The sequence below is a fragment of the Diabrotica undecimpunctata genome, chromosome 1, assembly GCF_040954645.1.
Source record: "Diabrotica undecimpunctata isolate CICGRU chromosome 1, icDiaUnde3, whole genome shotgun sequence".
Classification (NCBI taxonomy): Eukaryota; Metazoa; Arthropoda; class Insecta; order Coleoptera; family Chrysomelidae; genus Diabrotica; species Diabrotica undecimpunctata.
This window is the reverse complement of record NC_092803.1, coordinates 162,802,941-162,829,819: the sequence shown is the minus strand read 5'-3', so window position 1 is coordinate 162,829,819 and position 26,879 is coordinate 162,802,941. Positions and strand designations below refer to the sequence as shown.

Genomic DNA, 26,879 nt, shown 5'->3' with positions numbered 1-26,879 from the left:
TACCTTTTTAAAATATATATTTATGAAATAAAATAAATAAAATTAAATAAAATTAAATAAAATTAAATAAAATTAAATAAAATTAAATAAAATTAAATAAAATTAAATAAAATTAAATAAAATTAAATAAAAGTAAATAAAATTAAATAAAATTAAATAAAATTAAATAAAATTAAATAAAATTAAATAAAATTAAATAAAATTAAATAATATTAAATAAATTAAATAAAATTAAATAAAGTTAAATAAAATTAAATAGAATTAATTAAAATAAATAAAAGTTCATTTTAGAAATTTTAGTCGGTTATAGAGTATAGTGTATAGTAAAAAGTTTATTTAAAAAATTTCTTTATAAAAGGTATAATAAGAAAACCCTATCGGACTACATCACAGAATTTTTTCGGAATAATTATTCCATTATCAATTTTATCTAGATGTACATCTTTTAAACCACTAAATATGAGGGTAAAAACCCTTTAAATGTAGTTTGATTAACTTTGAATTACATCTTTGATAATTAAAAACCATGATGTTTAAGTTACAAAAGGAATGGATCACATGGCAACGTAAGACTCTACTAGGGTTGCTAGGCCTTAGATGAAGTGTCTGTGAGGACTTCTGATTCAAGTATTCCAGTGTTGATCTTAGACATTTTAGACCTCTGTTGTTTTCAATGACTTGCTCTATCAAGTTCTCGTTCCATTGTTTTATGTCGCGTTTTAGTTCTTTCTTAATTGTTTTAGTAAGTTCTATGTATTGTGTGAGTGTGGCGTTTGTTTTCCTCTACTAGTTGTCTTCTTTCCTTCATTAGCTGTTTAGTTTCGTTGCTTATTTTGTCTTCTTTAGTTCTTATTTTCTTTGCGATCTGTAGTCCGGCTTGGAGAAGGTTTTTATTTATATTTTTGTTAATGCCGTCAATTTAGTATGGATTATGTGAAGGATCTGATTCGAACCTACCCGCTAGTTTTCTTAAAGATCCTTTTTCTTGCTTCTTTTATGTTAATATTTGTTTTCGCTTTATCTATACGATGGTCACTACCAGTTGTTATGTTCTTTATTGTTGAGACGTCTTCAAATAGTCTTTTGTTGTTTGAGAGAAAATAGTCTAGAAAATATGTCTATCATTACGTCAATGGACTCTTCCGGCATACTTATCTTAAATTAGAGGTAATTCCATATTTTTATTCTGAAAATAATCTTACATGAATATCTTATTGTTGATTAAGACTTTAAACCTTGAATATTTGGATACCTGTTGATTAAATAAGTAAACAGGTTAATTAACCGAATTTATCTTAAGCACAATATCTAATCAGTTTAAAAAAAATTGTCTTCTCGTGCAATCTGTAATTGTTTATTAATGAAATTTTCACGTTGAAGAACAATATGAAGTTCTTCATTATTTTTTTGTTTTTTGTTATAACTCTGGTGAAATCTCATACGGTTGTAGCTGATACGGATGTGGCTTATACGGATATAGCTGTCTTACAAGATTACAATAAATGGACAACAGCTATACGTAGTTTACTAGATAATAATACACTTTCCACCGAGTGTTCAAAGCAGTTTGACGAACTGTTTAAGAATGGGCAGGCTGATCTGTGGAACTGTACGTATTAAACTATAATATTTGGCAATAATTTCCTATAATTTAATTTGTTTTATTATTTCTAGTCCTATAAAACACATATTTTTTTATATAGCCTAAATTTTCATGGCTGTATTCTCGTTTAGTGAGGTAGTTTTAGGTTTAGTAGAAACAGTAACGCTCCTTGCCTTACCGTTTCTACTTCGACCTTATCCTTTATTAAACCTATATATTATTGAATTTTGCCTAGCATACTATTTCTCTACTTTGTACCTTGCACTTTGTACTTTTCTCCAAGTAAATTAACCACCTCCTCAACTTATAGCCAGAGTATGACAATTTCTTCTTCTTCTTACGGTGTCTATCCGTTCCGGATGTTGCCGATCAGCATGGCTATCCTAACTTTAATTGCAGCTATTCGGAATAGTCCGGTTGTGAATGTATTAAATCACTTCCTTAGGTTTTGAAGTCAAGATATTCTTCTTCTCCCTGGTCCTCTCTTTCCAAATACCTTTCCCTGAAGAATGAGTTGCAATAAGCTATATCCGTGTTTATTTCTCATAACATGGCCAAGATATTCTAATTTGCGCTTTTTGATTGTGTTAATGATCTCGCATTCTTTGCCAATTCTAAGTAGGACCTCAATATTAGTCACACGATCCACCCATGAAATTCGTAAGATGCACCTGTTACACCACATCTCGAAGGCCTCGAGCTTTCCTAAAGAAGCTTCAGAGAGCGTCCATGCCTCTACTTCGTATAATAATGTAACAAATACATAGCATCTGATGATAGATAAATACTTCATCTTTACGAACGCTGATCTTGCTTTCCCTATGCGTTGTTTTATTTCAGTAGAGTGGTCCCATTGACTGTTTTTGTTAGTAGCAAGATGTGTGTAGCTCTTAACCCTGTTAATTGGCTGTTGGTTTACCAAAAGATATGTATTTAATATTTCACGCTTACTAACTACCATGTACTCTGTCTTGTTCGTATTGAGATCCAGCCCATATTCTCGACTTATATCTGATATGCGCGTCTTTATTGCTTGTAAACCATCTGACCATGAAAATTTAGTCCTATTAATTCTTTTTGTTTCATCTAACCTGAAACATCTACTGCTGAACACAAGCATGCATCTGAACCCAATTTTTAGTCACTCTTTTTATGTCATCGGTCCATCTCGTCGGGGGTCGACCTCTGTTTTTGTTATGCTTATATTCGGGGTCTCCATTTCAAAATTTTTTTCATCCACCAATCGTCAACTGCCTTTGCTACATGACCTGCCCTGTTCCATTTTAGTGTTGTTAATTTTTTAACAACATCCGCTACTCCTGATCTTTTGCGTGTAGAAGCATTAGGTATTCAATCACCTAAAGAAACTTCTAACCTTATTCTCGCCATTGTTCTTCCCGCAACTTGTAGCTTACTCACGGTTATTCTTGTAAGCTTTAGGGTTTCTGTATTATAGGTAATCACTGACAAAACGTATTGATTAAAAACTTCCCTTTTTAGCCATATTAGAATCTCTGACGTAAAACTATCCTTCATAATTTCTAATGCAGCCCAAGCTATTTGTATTTTTCTCTTAAGTTTGATTTTTTAATTGTCTCAACTTATTCTGATCTCATGGTAAAAATTCTTGTAGAAGTCAACTGGCTTGATATCTCTGTATTTAACTGAGATATTTTTGGTGTGGACTAAATTGATCATAAATTATGTTTTTAAAAAATTTATTTTTCAAGACCTTATGGCAGTATGAAGCACTTGGAGCATTATCTGTATCTGTTTAAAGCTATCTGCAACGAGAACAACATCATCTGCAATGATTTAAAAATTTTCTATCTACATTCATCCCTTTCTTGTTCCAATGTATTGATTAACAATTCTTTGTTTGTCTCGTTTATTTTCTTCCCTATGCCCGTCTAATCAAAAAGATCTCCCTTATCACTAAAACTAAAGTTTATTGTGTTAGCTGCCCATTGTTGTTTTTTATACCCAGGCTATAATTTTTGTATCCTGTAGAAGTTGGTACAGGTCTTTTGCTTGGTGTGTCCTAAATATAGCAGGGCCTCCTCTTGGTTGCCCATTCAGTTTTTGTCTTTTACGGTCCAGCGCCTCGCAGTCGTCGCATAATACATTCTTTACAGTTTCTAGTGTCTTATCACAGAGTCTGCAGATAAGGTCTCCATTGTAAATGCCTATTTTTTAATAGTTCTCTTGCTGGTGCATACCCGGTCAACATTCCTGTTACTGTTCTTAGCTTGTTCCTGTCCATATGACGTCTAATGAGAAATCTAATCTAATCTAATGAGAAATCGGGCTTAATTGTTTTTTATTTAAAAAATGGAGTTAGTAATTTGGCAGCTGCTGTCATATACAAAATATATTATTTTATGTTAAAGATGTAATTCTTACACATTTAGATTAAAAACAATCAAGATAAAAATAAAAATAATTGAAAAATCCAAAAAATAGTAATAAATCGATTAATATTACAGAATCTTAATTTTTGATTGGTTCAAAGTCCGCGTTTATTGATTTATCACTAATTTCGATTTAAACGAAAGTACTTAATTAATGAATGTTATCTACACAAGCATTGATGAGTAAATAATTCTTGTAAATACATAGTGATGTCAACACGATAATTTTAATTCAACATTTTACCAATAATCCGCATATTGTGTTTTAGTAAAAATTCAAAACGAGTTGTTTTATTCCTTTGCACAATTTTTTTGCAAATGAATAGTTAATATAGCTATTGTCTGTAAAAATAAAATAATTTACCATTTAATTAAACTAGGATCACTGCTGATTTTAAAAAGAGAATAAGGTTATGAATAGGACATTTACAATGAAAACATAACTTAATAAATAATACCACCCATATCGTCAAAATACTTCTTCTTCTTTTTCTTCTTTTGGTGCCTATCGTCTGTGGATGTTAGCAATCACGTTGGTCCATACAACTTTGTTGACAGCTGCTCTAAATAGATGTATAGTAGTCATTCCTGCCCACTGTCTGATGTTGTTCAACCACGATGTCCTTCTGCGCCCTTGAGATCTTTGCCTCCTATCTTGCCTTGTAAAATTAGTTGCATTAGCTGATACATCTCATTGCGCATCACAATCCCTAAGTATGTCATCTTTCTGATTTTCACGATACGCATAATTTCCAGATCTTTATTCATACGTTGGATCACGGTGTTGTTTGCAAAATATTGCAATTTTAATATTTATTTTTTTATGTCTATATGCAGATCATTATTTTAGACATTGTCTACTTGCCTATGATCTTGTAAAAAGGGCTATAATAAAATCTATTGTGAAAATATCTCTATTTAATAATTTCTTAACATGATACAGATAGGTAGTTTAATTTCACTAAAACGTCAGGTGAGGTCGGTGGATATCACAACAGATGAATGATTGAATATAATAGGGAACTGAGAAGGGCAAACAGAGAAACTTTGAGAAGGCATTGTGAGGAGTTAGAACAGGCTGCAGAAGTGGCAAGGTTCTATAAAGTTTTTACTAAAAATCCTTAGATAGTAGAAGTATATTTTTAGAAGTATAAAAGCAGGAAAGGCAAAATAAAATTTTGAAAGGTATACCCAAAAACAGCATTTTTACAACGGATAGAAATCAAGCAGACGACACTACAAATATTTCCCAACCCGGTCCTAGTTCTAGTGCTACTAGTAATCAATATATTCATATTCGACCACATGAACCTATTTTGGAGACTTCAGAATCAGTGTCAGAGCACTTAGTATCACCTGTTTCAAAAGTATTAGAAGATGAAGAAGCAACCACCAGTTATTCGGGTAAGGATATTTAAATTACAGAAAGATAATGGTGCCTTTACAAATGGTAACTAAAACAGGACAATAACAAATAATTTTTTTTATTTCTTTTCGGATCTAAAACAGGATTTACTTAATTTTAAAGATCCAGCACTTTGGCAAAATTGCCATAATTATGCAGAAATGATTCTAGAAAAACAGGTCGAATAGAATCTTACAGATATAGACATTTTAATGTCAAAAAGAAATTTCGTCGAACAAAACAGGTATGCCAGTCCGCAAATATTTTATAAAAAACTGCTAATGGAGAAGTGATTCGCCGCGATTGGGCAATTTACTCCAAGAACACTGGTGATATATTTTGTCCTTATTTTGTTTTTTTGAAAAAATGAACCAATTTAAAACAGGATTTTCATTTTGGAATAAAAGTAAGGACAGATTTGACGGGCATGAAAGATCCAATGATCATATAGATAATCTGAAAATTTATACGACTCACTTATTAAAGCAAGGAAGAGTTGATGTAGAACTCGAAAAGGAAATTAGCACTGCGAAAGAATATTGGGTTAAAGTACTAGAAAGAATCATAAGTGTAATAAAGTTTCTGGCTACCAGGGATTTGGCATTTAGAGGTAGTCATGAAAGAATTGGCGAAAAACGGAATGGAACTCATGGTTTACTGGAACTATTGCCAGAATATGATCCATTTTTAAAAGATCATATTATTAAACGAGCAAATTTAGGTAAGGGCAAAACGTCATATCTATTAAAAGATATAATTAATGAATTACTAAATATTTTATCCAATCGAGTCATTGATGAAATTGTTAGGCAAATTAAGGCAAACAAATGTTATTCTACAAGTGTAGATTCAACACCTGGTATAACATAACATACCATGAGCAACTTACAGTCATGATATTGTAACAGTAAAGGGAATCCCGTGGAAAGATTCGTAGGATTTTATAAAAACACTGAGCATAGCTCACAAGAACTTGAGGAAACAGTTATTGGGATGTTAGAGTCTTTGAGATTAGATATTAAGAACTGTAGAGGCCAGTCTTACGACAATGCCATTAATATGATTAGCAAGTATTTTGGTTTTCAATAATTTAGCCCCCTTTGTGCTGTGTGCTGCTCACTCTTGAAATTTGGTTGTCCAAAATGCAGCAGATTGTTATTTGAAAGCAACATCTTTTGTATGTTGGTACTTGCTATCTACAATTTTTTCTCTGTGTCTACACACAGGTTGGGAGTTATTATTTCGTGCAATAAAGGATTCGCCTGTAAAGGATTCGTAAAAAAAATACTCCATTTACATGATAAACGGTTCCAGAGGAATCTTGTATCATGTAACATAAAGATATACATCAAGCCAATAAAGTATATAAGTACAGTTTTGGAGCACGAATATGGAGCTATATACAAGTTAAAATTAGACCAATTATTTTTTATTCTTTACCTATTTAAAACGGACTCACATATACAAACAATTCATCATTTAATAACGCTTTATCTGTGTTTCAGTTTTCGATGCCACTTCCAAGTTTCCTTGGAGTGGTCTTGCCGTTGGCTCATACGCTGATTTTGGAAATTATCCTCAATGCATGCAAATAAATCATATTTACTCAGGAGGAAGAATACAGGGAAAATACTGTGTATTTGGATTAGCTATACCATCCTTGACAGCGGATTTAAACAATATTAATTCGGATGTAAGTATTGACAGGAAGAAAAATACTGGGTGGGCAACTGAAAACAGTATATTCTTATATTTGGAAATATTCATTAGATTTGGTGAAAATGCTGAAAAGTATGTGTGGTCAACGCTTTCTTTTTCAGTTCCACAACTTAAATACAAAATAGTTTGCAAGTAGTTATTTAAATCGTTGGTAGAGTTTAGCAGTGGTGTCAATTCAATAGGCATTTTTTAATAAGTAAGATAAGATTGTTTTCATATTTTTTGAAAAGGGAAAATCAATTTACAATTGTATGGAACTCGATGGACACCATTTCATACTGTTTATATATCATAAATTCTATTAATTTAGTTTCTTTTTTATTTAGGTTATATATAAAAAGATTTTTTATTGCTATAACAAAATTTATTTTAATGTAATTTTTGATGTGATGAGAAAAAACTATTAGCAAAACATAGACGTTTAATTTTATTTTTAGGAGGTGTAATACTCTTTTATTTTATTTGTTTTTAAGAGATGTAAAAAAAAGAAAAAGAGGTTAATCTTTGTATATAGGTATTTTTATAAGTTATAGTTATAGTTATTTTATAAGTTATAAGTTATATATGGGTATATTTTATAAGTATTCAGTTACCAGCTGAGGTCCGTTTGAAGAGGTTTACTCTCCGGACACTGGAACTCACTTAAAGCATGGGTGTATGTTACTAGAAGTAAAATTTAATTAAAATATTAAACATCAAATAATATTATCAACATTATGTACAATCTTTGGTAACATAATATATTTTAAAGGGTTTTTACCCAAATATTTTGGTGGCTCAGGCATGGTAACCTGTATTTTAACCTGATGATGGAACTGTTGTTCCGAAAACGTTCGTGTTTTTAATGTAGCCCTTTTAAGGGTTTTTATAAAATATACCCATATACAAATATTAACCTATTTTTGTGATACGTGGTATACAGCCAGCTGCAGGAATTATTTGCCTTGTGGATTTTATTTAAAAAAAAAGAAACCAAAAGATCAGTGAAAGCGGTTCTATAGATAATGAGCAGGATTGCACCTATGAAATTAAGCACCAAACCGTGAATGTGTATCAATGCGAAGGTAGGTAAAAAAGAAATGGAGAAGTATTAGGCAAATATGAACTAGGAACACATAATGAGAGAGAAGAGAGGCTAATTTAATTTTCCAAGGACAGGCTACCAGTCTGAAGAATATACAACTGGAAAGTCCCTATAGATGACGGTGAGAACATAGTACCAGATTGACTACATCAACGTCATATTATCGACTAAAGCTTACCCAGAGGCAGATATAGCAAGTGACTATAACCTTGTTTTAGCAGATATAAAACTCAAACTTAAGAAAATAAAAACAGCCACCAAAACACTTAAAATTAATCTAAGCTGATCTCTACCAACGAATCAAAGAACAAATGCACAAGGAGGTCCAGAAAGTAGAAAGGCAAGAACAACTTAACGTTACAGAAAAATGGAGAGAGTTATAGAAGATCATGAGGAATATCATACAACAACAACTGGAGGGCGATACATCCATTAAAAGTAAGCAAAGGATAACACAAGAAATAAAGTCATTGATATCTGAAAGGAGGAAATACAAGAATAAAAATGAACAACAGTACAAAAACGTAAATGGATAAAACTGATTTCGACGATATGAAATAATTTCGTGTAGTAAACGTTTTCGTGGACTAAGTTTACGTGGAGTAAACGTTTTATTGGTAGCTAATAAGTACACTCGACGGAACTTCAAACAATAACTTCTTTACGATGTGAATATTCTAATTAGACTACGTGCTAAAAAGCGTTTAATCCCAATTTATAATCTCATAAATAAAGCGACAATTCATCAAAAAATCATTTCCAAGTTATTGCAATAATTTTATCAATTTATCAAATTCTAATATCCCCGTAATAAAAGTATATAGACATCTTTTACAATCATATACAGGGAAATTAAGAAGTTAAGATTAATGTGAGATTACAAATTAAGGGTTTAATTTATGATTCAACAGTAAATAAAACAATTAAACCAAAGATCAAAGAAGCGAAGGAATTATGGCTATCAGAAAAATGTGCAGAAATACAATGTCCTCTTAAACATTGCCTTGGAAGACGCACACGAGACACACGAATTAGAGATTGCGGTACTATTAACAAGAGATCGATACAAATCTTAGCATACGCTGATGACATTGACATATTAGCAAGCGAGATGTTTAGCAATATTTCCTAGAATTGGAAACGGCCGCGAAACAGGTCGGTCTAGTCATCAACGAAGACAAAACAAACTACATGCTGTTACTAAATATCCTAGAGCAAATGAGGAGCGGGAAACAGCATTTGGAAGTCATATCTTTAAACGTGTTGACAGCTTCACATACCTTGGCTCGCCCGTGACTACTACCAATAAAACAGGCGAAGAAATTAGAAGACGAATAAACCTTACAAATAGAGCATACTATGGACTCCAAAAACAATTCCATTCATGAAATATCCAAAGAAAAACTAAATTTATTATATACAAAACACTGCTGAGGCCGGTCCTCACAGAAGGATAAAAGACTTCTGGGAATATTCAAGATACTCCGCAAAATATTTGGAGCTATAAAAGATCAAGGGCAATGCCGCAAAAGATCTAATTTCGAATTATACCAACTCGATTTAGACTTAAAGATACTAGAGATCAGAAGATAGCAACACGTTACTAGAAACCGAACAGAATGGCGACTGTCTAATCTTAGAGCAGCCCAAGATCCATGTATATGGCAAGTCTACCCAAGCTCCGATGGGTTACAACAAAGGCGAACGATTGCGGGCAGGTTTCTGAAGCAAACGCCATTAAGATTATTCAAGGGATTAGTTGAAAGATATAAATATCTGGGTACAAATATAACACATACTACTTCCATACTACTACCGTACTACTTACATACTACTTCAATTAATAAAATATGAGGAACACCTACTTCTATTTTAATCATACTATTTTTGTTTTTTCTTTCTGTTCTCTATGGATCAGTTAAAACACACCATTAAAAGATGTCACAAACGAAGTTTTACTATCATTAACTAAATTTTAAAATATATTTTATTCATTATTTTATGTTATATTTTATATGTGTGTTATTAATGTTGAGTGTCATAGCTTTATATAATAATCTCAACGACTATATCTTGGAGAAAGAATAAAACAATTCCGAAAGCTAGACCAAAAGTCAAAAGAGTGTTTCTGTAACATCCCGGCCAAACTTTCTGACTGCAGCCCTAATAAACTGTATTGTTTGTTTATATCGACAGTCAATAATATCCAGTATTTCTTATATATATATATATATATATATATATATATATATATATATATATATATATATATATATATATATATAAATTTTAGGATTTCTTCAAACTGTCGGTATGCATGCCAGACGCTTGTTCTGCAGAAGATTTCAATAAAATAATTATTTTACCTTTATTTAACGATCAACAATGTCATACACAAGATGATGTAGATAGATATACTCCAGGAGACAAAGCTATACTGTAAGTTTAATTTTTATTACAATATTTTAATCTTACTCGGTTCAAATGTGATTCCGCTAAATACCGAATGAGTTCAAAAATATTAGAACACAATAAATAAACCTTCTTTGTCTTTGTAACTAGAAATCCAATGATTTATGACCTAAAGATACATATCTACACTCACTATCAAAAGTTTTAAACAATTGATTTTTTATGCACTGACGCGCGCTAATGCAAAAACAAAATAAGATCACAATGCAATGTCAGTTCGCCTGCTACATCTGCGCATGCAAATGTAGCAGGCAAAATGTCAATGTAAAAATGTTTAAAACTTTTGATCATCGCAAAATTGAGTATTTTTATTGTGAAATTAGGAATCACCGCATAGAAAAACCCCAAAACCTAACCTTGGGCAAAAAAGTTGACGGGAATCAAGTAAGCTGTTTTTGGCTCTTCGCAATATTGTGACATGTTTCTTAGTCACGAATTCTCGGACCTCTGATTGCTGAACTAGTTAGTTTAATAGCTAAGTATATGTATTTCTTGCAACTTTCAATTTTTTCTTGGTCTAGGTCCAGTTTTTCCGTAGCTTCTTTCCTTCCTACTCACAGGTACTGTGTTTTTTTTCATTTTGACCTCCATACTCCACTTTCTATATTCTTTTACAAGTTTCCTTAAGCTTTATCCTAAATCTTCCTTGTCCTGTGCAATAACAACTTAATCATCGAGTAATGTAACGTATAGCGTTACATTTCATTTTCCACTGTCTCGGGTGCTTATCAATGTATATATTGAATAATACTAGAGATATACAGAATTCCTGTCTGAGTACGCTTGTGAACGAGAAGCCTTCCGATATTGTTCCAATTTAATTTTAGAGGTAAAGTTTCTGTACAATTTAGGTTAGAGAGTAAAAATTATATAATAGTTTTCTCTAATTTCCATAGCGTATTAAAGGGTACGATGTCAATACGTACTTCCATTGTTATTAGTTCAAAAACAAAATTCCTCAAGAATGGAGATCAAGCATCCTAATACCTCTCTTCAAAAGGGGAGACATATCGAACCCGGAAAATTACCGAGGAATTAATTTATTGAACACAACTTAAAATTAACAACCAATGTGACAACAAATAAGCAGCAAATAAGTGCTAACAGACAAACATTAAGGTTTTAGGACGGGAAGATCATACAGAGACACTATATTTATAACGAGGCAAGTGTAAGAGAAATCATTGGAATACAACAAACCGGCATATCTACTATATTTCGTGGATCTTAAGAAGGCACTTGACCGGGTGAAATTAAAGGATGTTATAAACTTATTATACGCAAGAGAAATGCCTCTAAGGAAAACACAATAAAAGTAAAAGTAGAAGAAGAACTAGCCGCCCTATGGAAGCTAGCAATGGGATAAGCAGGGAGATTCCCTGAGTCCTCGTTTATTCAACCTGAATATGGATGAAATAAAAAACGTAAGAACTAAAAAAGGATATTAAATGGGTGAAAAATAAGTTAGAATAATCTGCTATGCAGACGACGCGACGCAATACTACTCTCTCAAAGTGAAGATGATTTACAACCAATTTATTATAAACGCCAGAAAATTTAACATGTTAATTTTCTCAAAAAAGACAAAATGCATGGTTATAACAGCAAATTTACTAAGATGTAAATTGGAGCTGGAAGGTGAGATAATAGAAGAAGTGATGGAGATTAAATATCTAGGCATCACATTATCTAGCTAGGGAAGCTCGAAACTGAAGTGGAAGATTAAGAGAATAGAGAACCGCAGGTTGTCTTAATGAAACAATATGGAGAAATAAAAATATTAGGTCAGAAATGAAAGGCAGAACAGTCATCAGACCAATAATGACATACAAACATTAGAGATGAAAATGCTTAAAAAATTGATGGTAAGACACTATGGACAGAGCTAGAAGTACAGATATACGACGTAGATGCAAGATGGAGAACATCTAGAACTGGGTAAGAAATATAAGAGTAGAATGGTACGATCATATGAGCCGAATGACAACAAATAGAGTAGTAGAGTCGGCAACGGACGGTTCCCCAATATGAAGACGATCAGTAGGAAGACCACGAAAACGATGGAAGGATAACTTACTGGAGGCACATGGAAAAACGTACAGAGTCATGTTTACATAAAAAAAGAAAAAGAAGATTGTTATTAGTAAATGTAATTATTGTGCTCTTGAAAGCCTTTTTCTATCGGGTTATGATAAAAATCCTATTAGTCGTCGTAGCGCTCTCGTTACGGTTAATAACTCTTAGTAAACTTTTAATAAAAGTATTTTTGCTTAGCATTTAAATAATTTTTATTGTTGGCATATTTTTAGCATAGTGCTGTCAATTTTTGGAATTATTCTAGCCGTATCAACTAGCTACGATGTGTATTTGGTGAAAACTGGTAAAAGTGAGTATAGTTTAATTATCGCGAACATTATACATGGTACAGTATATGTATATTTTAGAGAGTGCCCATCCTTTATTTTTGGCTTTCTCAGTTTATACAAATAGCCGTAAAATAATAGCAACATCCAAAAAACATAGGGAACAGATTCAAATTTTTAATGGAATAAAATCTATTAGTATAGCTTGGATAATCGCTGGTCATGGATTTAACGGTTGGTTAATTAACGTAGCTAACAATGATTATGTTAAAAAAGTAAGTATTTTTTTATTTACAAAATAAAAGGGAAATCCTAGAGGTTGGCTGTATTATATAGTTTAAAACAACTTACAAAGAAGGAAGAAACTTCTGATGTATGATGGTAAAGGGTGTTTTTTTAGCGGTACAGAAATTTAAGTTGGTAACACTTTTTTAACTGTCGGTCATTTTGACAGCCGTCAAGTGATTTATGTTAAGTTTGTTTTGGCATTTCAGCATGAGTAGACTTGACGCCTGAGCAATGCTTTCAAATTGTACAAATTTATTTTGAAAATTGTGATTCTGTGCGAAATACGTATCGCGCACTACGTCCATTTTATGATCAATATAATCGTCCATCAGAGCAACTAATTAGATTAATCATGGAACGTTTTTGCATTATGTTTACTCTAAATAATAATATGCATCCACAAACACGTCGTACAGTGCGTAAAGAAAAAGTTGTTGCTGCTGTAGAGCGTAGCATACAGGAAGACACGAATCAGTCTATCTGCCATCGTGCACAGCAGTTGGATACGTGTCCATCTAGTTTACGGAAGATTTTGCGCAAAGATCTTGCTTTTCGTGTTTATAAAATCCAACTTATGCAAGAATTGTAGGTACATCATCACCTAGTAAGGCCTAGATTCGTAGATTCGGTGAGTGGGTCTAAAACGGGATTGCCGTTGATTTCGATTTTTATTAGCGAATTTTGTTTAGAGATGAAGCTTACTTTTGGTTAAATTGCTACGTCATCAACATCAACAAAACTGCCCTATTTAGAGTTAAGATAATCCCCAAATGTATGTTAAGAAACCATTACATCCAGAACAACTGACTATTTATTGTGCTTTATGGTCTGGTGAAATCATTGGACCGTACTTAGTTACAGTCTGATTACTGCCTTTTTTATTCACCAATTAAATACCCACGATGTGCAGGAGCTGTCATTTCAATATGACGGCGTAAAATGTCACGCAGCTCGTGTCACAATTGATTTATTGAAAGACACGTTTATTAATCGCATAATTTCACGTTTCAGACCGTGAATTGGCCTCCAAGATCGTGCGATTTAACACTGCTAAACTCCATAAGGAAACTAAGTTCCTGTAGCTGGCTGTATACCATGTATCACAAAAATTTTTAAGTAAAAATCCTTTATAAAAGATATATATAAATTAAAAACCCAAACGGGCTATGTCATGAAGACAAAACGTTTCCACCATCAGTTTCTAGGTGTACATGTTTTGAGCCACTAAATATCAGGGTAAAAACCCGTTAAAATTTAACTATTACAATTTGGTTTACATTATTTGATATTATATTTTATGATGTTAGAGTTACCAGTATATATGGTAACATGGCAATGTATGGCAACGTACATGAAGTTGCTGGTCCTGAGACGAAGTGTCTACGAGAACTTCAGGACTCGAGGGAGTCCAACCACCGTTGTGGAAGGAAATATAGGTCAAGCAGGGCTCAGCAATTCAAGGACAGTTCCCCCATCAGAGAAACAATCAACAAAGCACAAACGCCACAACAAGTCGAATCAAGGAAAAAGATAACTTGTAATGACTATTCTATATCTAGAGTCTCTGGCTTAGATATAAATTCTTTATTAGTTAAGAAATGTAACGATAACCGACCATATCTCCGAATTGAGATTCTAGGACAATCTTGTTTGGCATTATTGGATAGTGGCTTCAATATTTAATTATTAGGTTCTCATTCATTAGAAATGTTAGATAAAGCTAACATTAGCATATCACCTATCATCATCAAGCCTTGCAGTTGCTATGCAGTTGCTATCATCAAGTCCTCGTAAACACTTCGTCTCAGGACCAGCAACTTCATGTAGAGCCATACGTTGCCATGTTACCATATCCACTGGTAACTCTAACATCATAAAATATAATACCAAATAATTTAAACCAAATTGTAATAGTTAAATTTTAACGGGTTTTTACCCTGATATTTAGTGGCTCAAAACATGTACACCTAGACACTGATGATGAAACATGGTTTCCAAAAACGTTTTGTCTTCATGACATTTAATTTATATATACCTTTTATAAAGGATTTTTACTTAAAATTTTTTACTGCTAGACTATTTTATGTGGGGATATGTGAAGGTGCTAGTCTACGCCAATAAGCATGAAACGATTGACCACTTGGAGAACAATATTCGCCGCGTTATTGCCGATATACGGCCACAAATATTGGAAAAAGTAATCGAAAATTGGACCTCCAGATTAGACTACGTCAAAGCCAGCCATGACGGTTGTATGTCAGAAATCATATTTAAATTATAATAACAAAGGATTATCTTTCGAATAAAGTCAATTTCATGTCAATCTACAAAATTCATCTTTGTTTTATTCCATTTTAAACTTCTATACCTCTGAAAAAACACCCTTTATATTTTTATTATTAATTTTTTTTAATTTATCCCAAAGAATTACAATCATCTTCATCAAGACCTTTTCGGTTCAGTTGGACCATCATCAGTGAAACATCTTGAAAGTAGTTGAAACTTGCTACCATTCCAGGGCCAAAAACCTTTAGATTACATGAAAACCATATTCTATTATAAAATTGTGATGACACCAGGTCACAAGGGGTCGATATTATAAGATATTACTTGAAGGAAACATACATTTTACCTGCTCGAAAAAGGACAACTTCGTCCAACAGTTAGAACCAACCAACAGTAAATTCTAATCAACTGTTCCCTGCACCAGCTTCTCGGGCCAGAATTTCTATGATGATAGCCAATCTTCGTGGCGGAGATGGTACATAAAAAAGAAAAAAATTGCTCAAATATCCAAAAGCTGGACCATCAAAAAATTTTGGTCCTATTTATGAACCTGAACATAGTCCAACAAAACCAATATTATCAAGATTCCAATTGAAAATTTTTCACTTAGTTAACTATGCTTAAGTCTGAGCTACTTTGTTTTATTTATATCAAATTTTAATTTTCTTGAAATCTCTATAGCTTATATTTTTATTTATTGTTTTTTAAGTAAAAACTTAAGTTATGCTTTAAAAGGCATAATTTTTTTTAGGAGCAAAGAGACATCAGCTTCTTTTACGCAAGCGGGGCACAAATGTCTGTAGATTCGTTTTTCTTTATGAGTGGATTTCTCTTGGCCTATCTGTACATGAAACAGAAAAACAAACCATTGAGTTTACAGTTGAAGTCTTTACCATATTCAATCCTACATAGATACATCAGGTAAGTTGCACCATGTAAAAGCGGTCCAACATATTTAGTCGATATGTATATATATATATATATATATATATATATATATATATATATATATATATATATATATATATATATATAAAGAGGTCATTTTGAATGGTTGATCTGACCATTTTTATGTCGTTTATTGACCAAACTGAAGATGAAGAATAAGAACCATCGAACACAACCCATAGTTTGGTTGTAAGTGAATCAGACTTTAATACTACATGATCTGACGGAACTGTGTTGTGTGATTACACCTTTCTACCTTGGACATGTGCTTTTATTCTTGATACTCTCTCATGAATAAAGTGTATATAGGCGAGGAAACGAAGTACTAACCTACCAATTTTCCGCAGCAACATAAATAGCTGTGAACTTTTTGCATTCGATTCAAGAAAGTGTCAGGAAAGTTTATGAACAAAATTCATGGTGGTAAAATAAAAATTGCATTTTGTGCATAAGAAAAATGCATTTCCAAAGTGCATAGAAAATGAAAAATTTGCAACTATTAACAGAAATGAGTATAATTTTGTTACTCGGAGGTTTTCGAGGTCGCTGAACACGAATATTATGACGGAGATAATCCTCGAGGTACCTGATGCTCAGGGTGAACCACATCTTCTATTATGTTATTTTCGTTTGAAATAAAACTCCAAGAGATGAGCTCACCCTTAACACCAGATACCTTTAATACCAACGCCTTTGTAATATTCGTGTTCATCAACCCCAAAAATCCCCGAATAATGATTTTTGACTAATTTTGCTTGAAAATATCATAAAACTCCAGGTGAAGAGGACCACCCTTTACCATGTAGTCCAAGGACCATCGTCGTTACCATATTCGTGTTCAGCGTCCTCGAAAACCTCCGAGTAACAAAATTAAACTTATTCCTGCCGATAGTTTTTAAGCATTTTTCTTATGCACAAAATGCAAAATGACTTGGTTTAGTGCTTTTTGGTGCTTCATTTCCTTACCTAATAGCTCTTAATTATAGCTGTAGATTCCGCTCAAGTTTACGTTCTAGACTATAAAACCGTTGAAGAGCATTAGATCTTGAGTCACCAAGTCTAGAAATAGGTTTCTTCAGGGGTATTGAGTATTGAGACCACGAAACGATCTTTGTTGTCTCTGTAATGTGTTGGAATAAACATGTCGTTACAAGATTTCTCCTCTGGAGACTGAATTAAAATCGATGGCCAAAAGCGAGAAAGCTGAAAGCTTTGTATGCTTAAGTTTTGTAAATAACTTGGGGAAGAACTTGGTCTACCTCAAAGAACAGGTTTTGTCGTCCACTCACTATCCAACCGAACTTCTTTGCGTGATTTAGAATTAGAATTAGAAATATGCTTTATTGTCACTGAAAATTGTATATTATTATCTATATATATAAAAGAAAGTCGTGTTAGTTACACCACTTATAACTCAAGAACGGCAGAACAGATTTGGCTGAAAATTGGTAGGGAGGTAGCTTAGAGCCAAGAGATGGACATAGGATACTTTTTATCCCGTTCGACAGCGTTCCCGTGTGACTTGACATGAAACGTCAGTCACTATAAAACGTGGTATAACAAAAAAGAATCAGACTTGGAATAACAAAACGCAAATGACAGCTATGTAATTGACGTAAAATGACAGCTATGTAATGACGTATGGATGACAATTTGATATTTGTAAGAAATCAATATTAAAACTATTTCTATTAAATAAATAATTAACAAGTGGATTGAAGTGAAGTGAAGTTTAATTAATAATGCCGCGACCAAGACGATCGAATCTTTCCCGACAAAGCCGTAATTGAAGTGAAGTGAAGTTTAATTAATAATGCCGCGACCAAGACGATCGAATCTTTCCCGACAAAGCCGTAATGCAAGAAGAATACAAAATACTGCAAATGAAAGGGCTGAAGAAGAACAAGAAATTGCACGTGAACAGCGCCGCGATAGTATGGCTCGACTTCGTGCTTCTCAATCACGAGAGCAAAGTGAAGCAGCCCGTGAAACAGCTCGGTTGGCAATGCAGAATCGTCGAGCGAACAACAGAAGGCAACAAATAGATAATTTGCGACGCAGAACAAGATATTTAGCTGATTTGAATCGAGCAGCGTTTCGATACGATTGCAGCAATGATTACAGCTTGCATCCTAGCGTTTGCATTGGGCAAATGGACGTTGTTTGCGAGTATTGTGGTGCATTAAAGTTTTCCGGAGAAACGCCTGGATTATGCTGCCTTAATGGTAATGTGAAATTGCCAGTGTTGACTCCGCCACATGAGCCATTGTATTCATTGCTTTGTGGCGAAACACAAGAATCACGCCACTTTCTTGCAAATACTCGAAAATACAATAGTTGTTTCCAAATGACGTCATTTGGGGCAGACATTATCGAAGAAGGAGGATTTAATCCGACATTTAAGGTATTTATTTTTGTACTTACATAGAATGTAGTTAAAGAATAACTTACTTTATCTATTGGTATGTATTATATTTGCTAATACTGAACTCTACTCTCCCACAGAAAAAGTGTTTATAACCCAGTTAATACTGTCTGGTTTTTATTTTGTAGATACAAGGACAGATTCACCATCGAATTGGATCATTACTACCTTTCGAAGATACACAGAATAAATTTTTACAAATATATTTCATGGGCAACATGGAAGAACAACTTGATCGACGCCTAGGGATCAATGCAGGAATGAAGCGAGCAATTATTCAATACTTGCAGTGTCTGCTTCATGAACACCATGCGTTGGTCAGGTTGTTTAAGAGTGCTTTAGAGCGCATGCCAAATGATGACTATAAAGTTGTCATCAAAGCAGATAAACGACCATCTGGAACACACGAACGCACATTTAATGCTCTAACAGTAGACGAAGTTGCCATCCTGATTGTTGGTGAACAATTGAAAAAACATAGCGGTTGCAGTTGCTTCTTCTGGAATAGCAGCCACATTGTTAGAAGGATGCCGTACGGCTCATTCAGCATTCAAATTACCGTTAAATCTTCAAACTATTGAAGAACCAACGTGTAATATTGCAAAACACTCAGCAATCTGGGACGAATGCACAATGGCGCATAAACGTGTATTAGAAGCACTTAACCGAACATTAAAAGATTTACGCAATGACTCGAGATGTTTTGGAGGAGCAATGATTTTACTGTCTGGCGATTTCCGCCAAATACTGCCAGTAATTCCAAGATCTACGGCTGCCGATGAAATAAACGCTTGCCTCAAATCGTCAAATCTATGGCGCTATATGAAGAAACTGCAGCTGACAACAAACATGAGAGTTACATTGCTTAATGATACATCTGCTGAAGATTTCTCGGAGCAATTGCTGACTATCGGTAATGGTCAAGTACCTGTCGATGAATCGAGCGGATTAATATCATTTCCAAATAATTTCTGTAATTTTGTCTCATCAAAAGACGAACTTATCAACAATGTATTTCCAAATATTATTTCTAACTACAAAAATAATAAATGGTTGAGTGAGCGAGCAATTTTAGCGGCTAAGAATAAAGATGTAGATGACCTGAACTACATAATTCAAAATAAGATCATTGGAACAATGCATTTACGCTACGATAATGATAGGAAAATTCAAAGGTGAGGAAGTTCTCATTCCGAGGATCCCGATGATCCCAACCGATATGCAGTTTGAATTTAAAAGACTTCAATTTCCGATACATCTTGCATTTGCCATGACCATCAACAAATCACAAGGCCAATCCTTAAAAGTTTGTGGTTTAAATCTAGAACATTCATGTTTTTCCCATGGTCAATTATACGTGGCATGTTCACGGGTCGGAAGACCATCTGCGTTGTTTGTTTTTGCGCCTAATAATAAAACAAAAAATGTCGTGTATCACAAGGTACTTAAGTGAAGAGCAACCTATGTACTAAAATACAGAAATAATAATGAATGATTAATGTAGTTATTTAAATTTTTTTTGTATTTTTTCCAAAAACAAAAAAACACAATCTGCTTATTTATTGCCATTAAGGCGGAACAAAGTTCGCCGGGTCAGCTAGTTATTATTATTAAGGACAAAGCTTACGAAAATAAGAATTTACTGAAATTACATAAATCGGAAATATCACAAAATAAAAAATAATTAAATATATAATCCATTGCAAAATTTAAATAAATTGCAAATTGCATAATAAAACCTTACTAACTAATAAGTTGAAGTTGCTACATATGATATTTAAATATAGACAAAAGTACTTTAGTTACTTGTACATAGAGGTACTGTAATTTCTTAGTTATTCATTAAGAAACTCTTCTACTGAATAATATTGTCTTTCAGATCTTTTGGTTAACAAGTATAAAGTCTATTTGGTTTCTTATAATAACGTCTCCTCCGTTGTCTCTATGTGATTTCCACGTATCCAGGCGTCTAGGTGGTAGTTTGTAAAATGTGTTTAGCACGATTAAGTCATGTTCAGCTACAAAGATACTCAGGAGTAATACATAATCACAACTTACCACTAAAATATTTTAAGTGTTAAAAGTAATGTATTATTAAAACATAACTTTTTTGCGATATGTGCCATTTGTCATAATTTGTTCTTTATATTCGGTCTAACCATATGCAGTATATAAAAAACTATCAAAAACAGTAGCCTCATACTCGTGTCATTTATATTTTTAATTTATATGTAGATATTTTTTTATTTTTAGATTAACTCCAGCTTTGGCTATGGTATATTTTTTCCAAACCACAATAATCAAACATATGAATGACACTCCTGTTTATTATGCACTCAACCAAGCAGTGATTAAAACTTGTCATACACATTGGTTATCATTCTTTTTCTATCTTCAAAATTATGTTAACTACGATGATGTTGTAAGTATACATTCTATTTTTAAAATATGTAATCAAAAAAGTAACAAGAAACTACAAGGAAGCAAGTACCTGTAAATATTTAGAAAAAATTTAAAAAAATTGTAAAATTGTCAATAAAACTTAAAAAAGTAGTTATAAATTAAACCGACATATGAAGTGTATACAGTGTGTCCGTGAAGTATGGAATAAATGCGATATTTCCTAAATAATAGGAAAACATTTCCTGTTTCCATATTTTAATAATAATTAGAGTCTATTCAACCTGCAAACCTGAACTTAATAAATTGCCGAATAATATATTTTCTAATTGAACTTTTTAAGTGTTGCAATAACGACCTAGATTGAATTGTATTGTAAGAACATAGGTCAAAGTTTGTTAGTATGATAGAAGCATTAACGTCTGTGTTGAGGTATTACATTACATTATTTGTGAAATTATAAATTGGGGATTTGAGCTCATTTGAGAGCAGTATCGACGTAAGAATCGGTCAAAGGGGCATTAGAAAACAATTCGATCCTGATATTTACATTGTACTGTCCACTCTATATATAATGACATTTTTAGATCTATAAAAATGAGCTGATACCAAAAAAAGTATAATACTCGGGGTCTAATTTGTAACGCTGCCGTGCTACAATGATATATACAAGGCCTGAATCGCTCACCGTCGAAGAGAATTGGGCGGGGTTTTCTTAAACGTATAGAAACTATATCGTATCTTAAATTCAAGCACAATTAGATAATATGAAATTATAATTTATTATTGGACGCCACCCCTGGTTTATCCTCGAAGGGGAAGAGCAAAAAAAAATTAAGATTTATTGAAAGTTTACAAGAAAACTATTCTTTATTATTTCTTAGTAATGAACAAAAAGAAAACATTAAAAGTTACGTCATCCCAAAGGGATTCCAAAATATTATTTTATGTTAACATTATCATAAACAAAAAATCTTTGTATCGTATTAAATTAAGAATTGGTTATAAAGAAAATGAATGTATATATATATATTAACCCCAAATTTCGAAATTTGTTTACATTGAAAATAATATAGTTATTTATCAACTAGGAACAATGAAGAAAATAAACCTTTAAATTAAATTAGAACACTTCACTATATTTTCATTTTTTTTTGAGTTCATAATCATTTCTGTTGTCTTGAAAGTAGGTATAATAAAAATTGGTACAACCTTAATCTGCTCTGTTTCTCTTCTTATTTAATCAGTCACCAAATAAACCATTGATTCAGCTACGTACTATATCAAATCACCACCATCCTAGATAAGAGAGGTTAGGGATTCCATAAAAAGATACTGCTACTGGGCCGTGATCTGGAATAACTCCATAGCAATACTATCTTGCGACGAGTATTAGAAATATAATATCAGCATTATAGCCTCTCCAATAAGGGTCTAAAAAAATAAATATCTATCTGAAATATGAACAAGAAAAGGATTGCTTAGCTCACCTCTGAAATTGAGACCCACTTTGGAAACACGTCTTAACGGTTGGACGGTCTTAACAGAAAAGAGCGAAGCGCTATCATGGCGCCTGATTCTGGAAATTGGGCGTGAGTGACAAGTTGAAAAATATGCTCATCTATCGGATATATTTGGGAATTACAGAAGAATCCTTGAGTCGGCTACAGGTAGGTACTTGACAGATAGATGGGGTTAGAAGTTTTATTTAAAAAAAATTATTGAAATGTATAATAATTTTCTTTTAAATCTTTTGAAACGGTTACAAATTATAATTTGAAAGATATGCGCTTAGAAAATAAGTTATTTATTCTCAATTGCAAAAAAGTAGCCTACTACTAGTTTTTAGTGAAATATAATTATTTTTAGTAACGTTTAATAACAATTAAGTAGTACAATAATTGTATTAATTCGTGAATGTTTTGTATTATTGCTTAGAATTAATTTGAAGTAGAAATGAATTTGAGTGTAAATTGGATGATGATTGGGTATGGAGACAAATCGCGAACTCAGATGGAAGTGTGTAATTTATTTAATGATAAATATCCAGAAAGACCCATAATGCAGTCAACAGTAGGTAATATTGAAAATAAATTTCGAGAAACTGGTAAGTTCTACTTACTTTTGAAGAAGATGAACACACTTCTGTTCGTAAGGTTAATCGTGATCTCGATGTTTGCAAAACAACTGTACACAAAGTAATAAAATGATCCAGATAAAAGAATACAATTTTGCGAAACAATGATGGATAACTGCCGCCGAAACCCTCTCTGGGTTCAAAATATTATTTTTTCTGATAAGGCTCTTCTTCTTCAAGTGCCATCTCCACGGCGGAGGTCGGCAATCATCATAGCTATTCGGACTTTTGAGACGGCTCCTCTGAAAAGTTCATTTGATGTACATCCGTACCACTCTCTAAGGTTGCGCAGCCATGACATTCTACGCCTCCATATGCTTCTCTTTTCTTGGATCTTTCCCTGCATAATCAGTTGGAGCAAGGTGTATTTCTCTCCACGTGTAATATGTCCGAGATATTCTAATTTTCTTGTTTTTATTGTATTTAAAATTTCCATTTCTTTGTTCATCCTTCCCAGAACCTCTTTGTTTATGACGTGTTCTGTCCATGATATTTTCAGAATTCTCCTGTACACCCAAAGCTCAAATGATTCCAGTTTTTTCATTGATGTCGCATTCAAGGTTCAAGATTCCATTCCATAAAATAAAGTCAAAAAAACATAACACCTCGCCAACCTAACTCTTAGTTCCAGTTTTAAATCCCTGGTACATAGCACTCTTCTCATTTTGTTGAAATTTGCTCTAGCCTTTTCTATTCTTATTTTGATCTCCTGATTGTAATCATTTGTGGAGTTAATCATTGTTCCCAGGTATGCATATTTGTCCACTTGTTTGACGTTGGTTCCGTTTATTAGAAGATTCTCGTCATTTCTTTGAGTTTTCGATATTCTCATAAATTTCGTCTTCTTGACATTCATTGTTAGACCATACTCTTTTCCATACTCTGCTATTCTGGTCACCAGTCTCTGAAGATCTTCAATGTTTTCGGCTAAGATCACAGTGTCGTCTGCATATCTAATGTTGTTAATGGGAACTCCATTTACCTTTATTCCAGCTGTTTCACCCTCAAGAGCTTTTTTCAGGACCTCTTCGGAGTAGGCATTAAAAAGAATTGGCGACAATATGCACCCCTGTCTTACTCCACATCTAATTTCAATTTCTTCTGACAGCTGTTCGTTAAGACGTACTTTTGCTCGCTGTTTATAGTATAAAATTGATATGATCCTGAGGTCGTTGTAGTCAATCTTCTTTGATTTCAGGACATTCATTAATTGTTTATGTCGTACTTTATCGAATGCTTTATTATAGTCAATAAAACATGCGTATATATCTTGATTGACGTCCAGGCATCTTTGTATTAGTATATTCAGTGAAAAAAGAGCTTCACGTATTCCTAGGCCTTTGCGAAAACCAAATTGTGTATTATTAACGTCTATGTCCAGTTTGTGATATATTCGGTTATGGATGACTTTAAGTAGTAACTTTAGCATATAAGACATTAAGCTAATGGTGCGGTAATCTGCTGCATTCTCTTGCGTTTTTCTTTTTAGGGAGACGAATAAAAATCGATGTTAACCACTCTTTGGGTAATACGCCTGAACTATAAATTTGGTTCAAGAGTGTCACTAAAACATCAATGTGCTTCTCATCTAGAATTTGTAGGATTTCTATAGGAAGCATATCAGGTCCAGGGCTTTTCCCACTCTTCATTGTTTTTAATGCGTGTAATATTTCTTCTTTTGTAATATATGGACCTATTTCTTCTGAAGTAAGTTCTGATAAGGCTACATACACATTAAATGGCGAGGTCAACCGTAGAACATTAAACTTAAAAATCGCCGTGTTCTAGATTTTTTTAAAAAGGCTTTTCATTTAGGAAATATCGAATGTATCCATACTTTATGGACTCACTGTATAGTCAGAAATCGGTATAGTGTGTGTGGCTCATTTTCCCACTATAGTAATATTAGCAGCTTACAGAATACTTTATTTAGACTTTACTTATAACTAAGGAGGGCTTTAAGAAGGAGTGGAAACGCAACGCATCGATTGTGTGCCTAGTTTAGCTTTCAGTAATGGCCGCTAGAGGGACAAGTATACAAAGGGTGTTAAAAATTTGAAATAAGTACAAAGTTGAAATAATATATAAATAATAATAATATAATAATCAAGTCGAAGTCGCGTGATGATCATTTGAGAAAAACGATTGGTGTAACTATACGACCATAGTTGAAATGTTGGTTTTATCTCAAGTAATTTTGCCTGTGTTTTGTGCTATTTGCTATTCCATATGTTGTTTATTTTGCTGTGGAAATATGATTTGAGATCTGTCGCTGGAGTTTTTGGATAGAACTCAATAGTTGCGTCCTATAAGGCTTCTCGTGCATATTTATCTTCCAGGCCATTTCCCGTGATTCCAATATGAGATGGCAGCCACAGGAAAGCAATGTTTTGCACAATTGTCTTATCGACCCTGATAATTTCCGTTACCACTTCTTTTGTCACCCTCTCACAAAGGGGTTTCTGCATCATATATAGTAATAGTAATACTTTTTATGTTCGTATTTTATATCATCATATATTATTCAATTTGTTTACTGCTCTCCTTGTTATATTTTTTCCTTAATCATCTGTCTATCTGTTTCTTGTTTGTTTAATGTTGCTCCAAAATGTTTATAATCTTTGTAACAGTCAATTTTGTCATTTATGTCTTCGTCTTATTAGGTATGTTGATTTTTCTCCTATCGACATTTAATATTTTGTTTTAAGTGATTCTATTCAAATTTTCGACAAAAAATTTTAAGTTGTTTTAAAATTGAGGTGTGCATTTATTAATTTACCTCTATTATTTTTAGTGTGTTATACCAAGCTGGTATTTATCAGCAGATATGCAGTTGTTCATAATTGCTAATATTATCTTAATACCATTATCTGTAATACTTGCGAAAAGCAACAAAAACTTCAAATTAGTAATGGGAATTTGCTGGGCCTTAAATATATTATTTACTGTGTTACCCTTAGCTGCTAGACTTATATGGACAGAATATGACAAGTAAGTTTAATTTTTTTATTAAAAATATGTTTTTATATATAAATACTGCCATAAATATATGTATACTAGTGAATCGAAGGTGACTAATTTCTTAGCATCCATTGCATGCATTATGTGGATATGTGGTAAAAGGTTATACAGATTATAGTAAATTAAGTTTATACAAAGTCTTACCAATATTTTTGCTCCACACACTCGCGGTATTGACAGGCTTACACTCGTGGTTGTTTTTCATACGCGGAATCTGTTCCGGTGCCAGTTTCTGAACACGTGTTTCGCGGTACTAACACTGAGATCACGAGATAGAGCACATTTTGCGTCTGTAGACGATTTAAAACAGTATTTGC

At 32.9% G+C, this 26,879-nt stretch overlaps 1 protein-coding gene across 1 annotated transcript in view; it reads left to right on the top strand.

Moving 5' to 3' along the window:
• The first annotated feature begins 1,318 nt into the window (after positions 1-1,318).
• The window catches only part of LOC140432464 (nose resistant to fluoxetine protein 6-like), a 41,025-nt gene continuing 15,464 nt past the window's right edge, over positions 1,319-26,879 (top strand). Inside the window, exons 1-8 of the mRNA XM_072520374.1 lie at positions 1,319-1,609; positions 6,925-7,112; positions 10,516-10,661; positions 13,004-13,080; positions 13,139-13,332; positions 16,383-16,552; positions 21,258-21,426; positions 26,336-26,532. Coding sequence (XP_072376475.1) covers positions 1,387-1,609; positions 6,925-7,112; positions 10,516-10,661; positions 13,004-13,080; positions 13,139-13,332; positions 16,383-16,552; positions 21,258-21,426; positions 26,336-26,532 — 1,364 coding nt within the window. The 5' untranslated portion in view covers positions 1,319-1,386. The remainder of the gene's footprint in view (positions 1,610-6,924; positions 7,113-10,515; positions 10,662-13,003; positions 13,081-13,138; positions 13,333-16,382; positions 16,553-21,257; positions 21,427-26,335; positions 26,533-26,879) is intronic.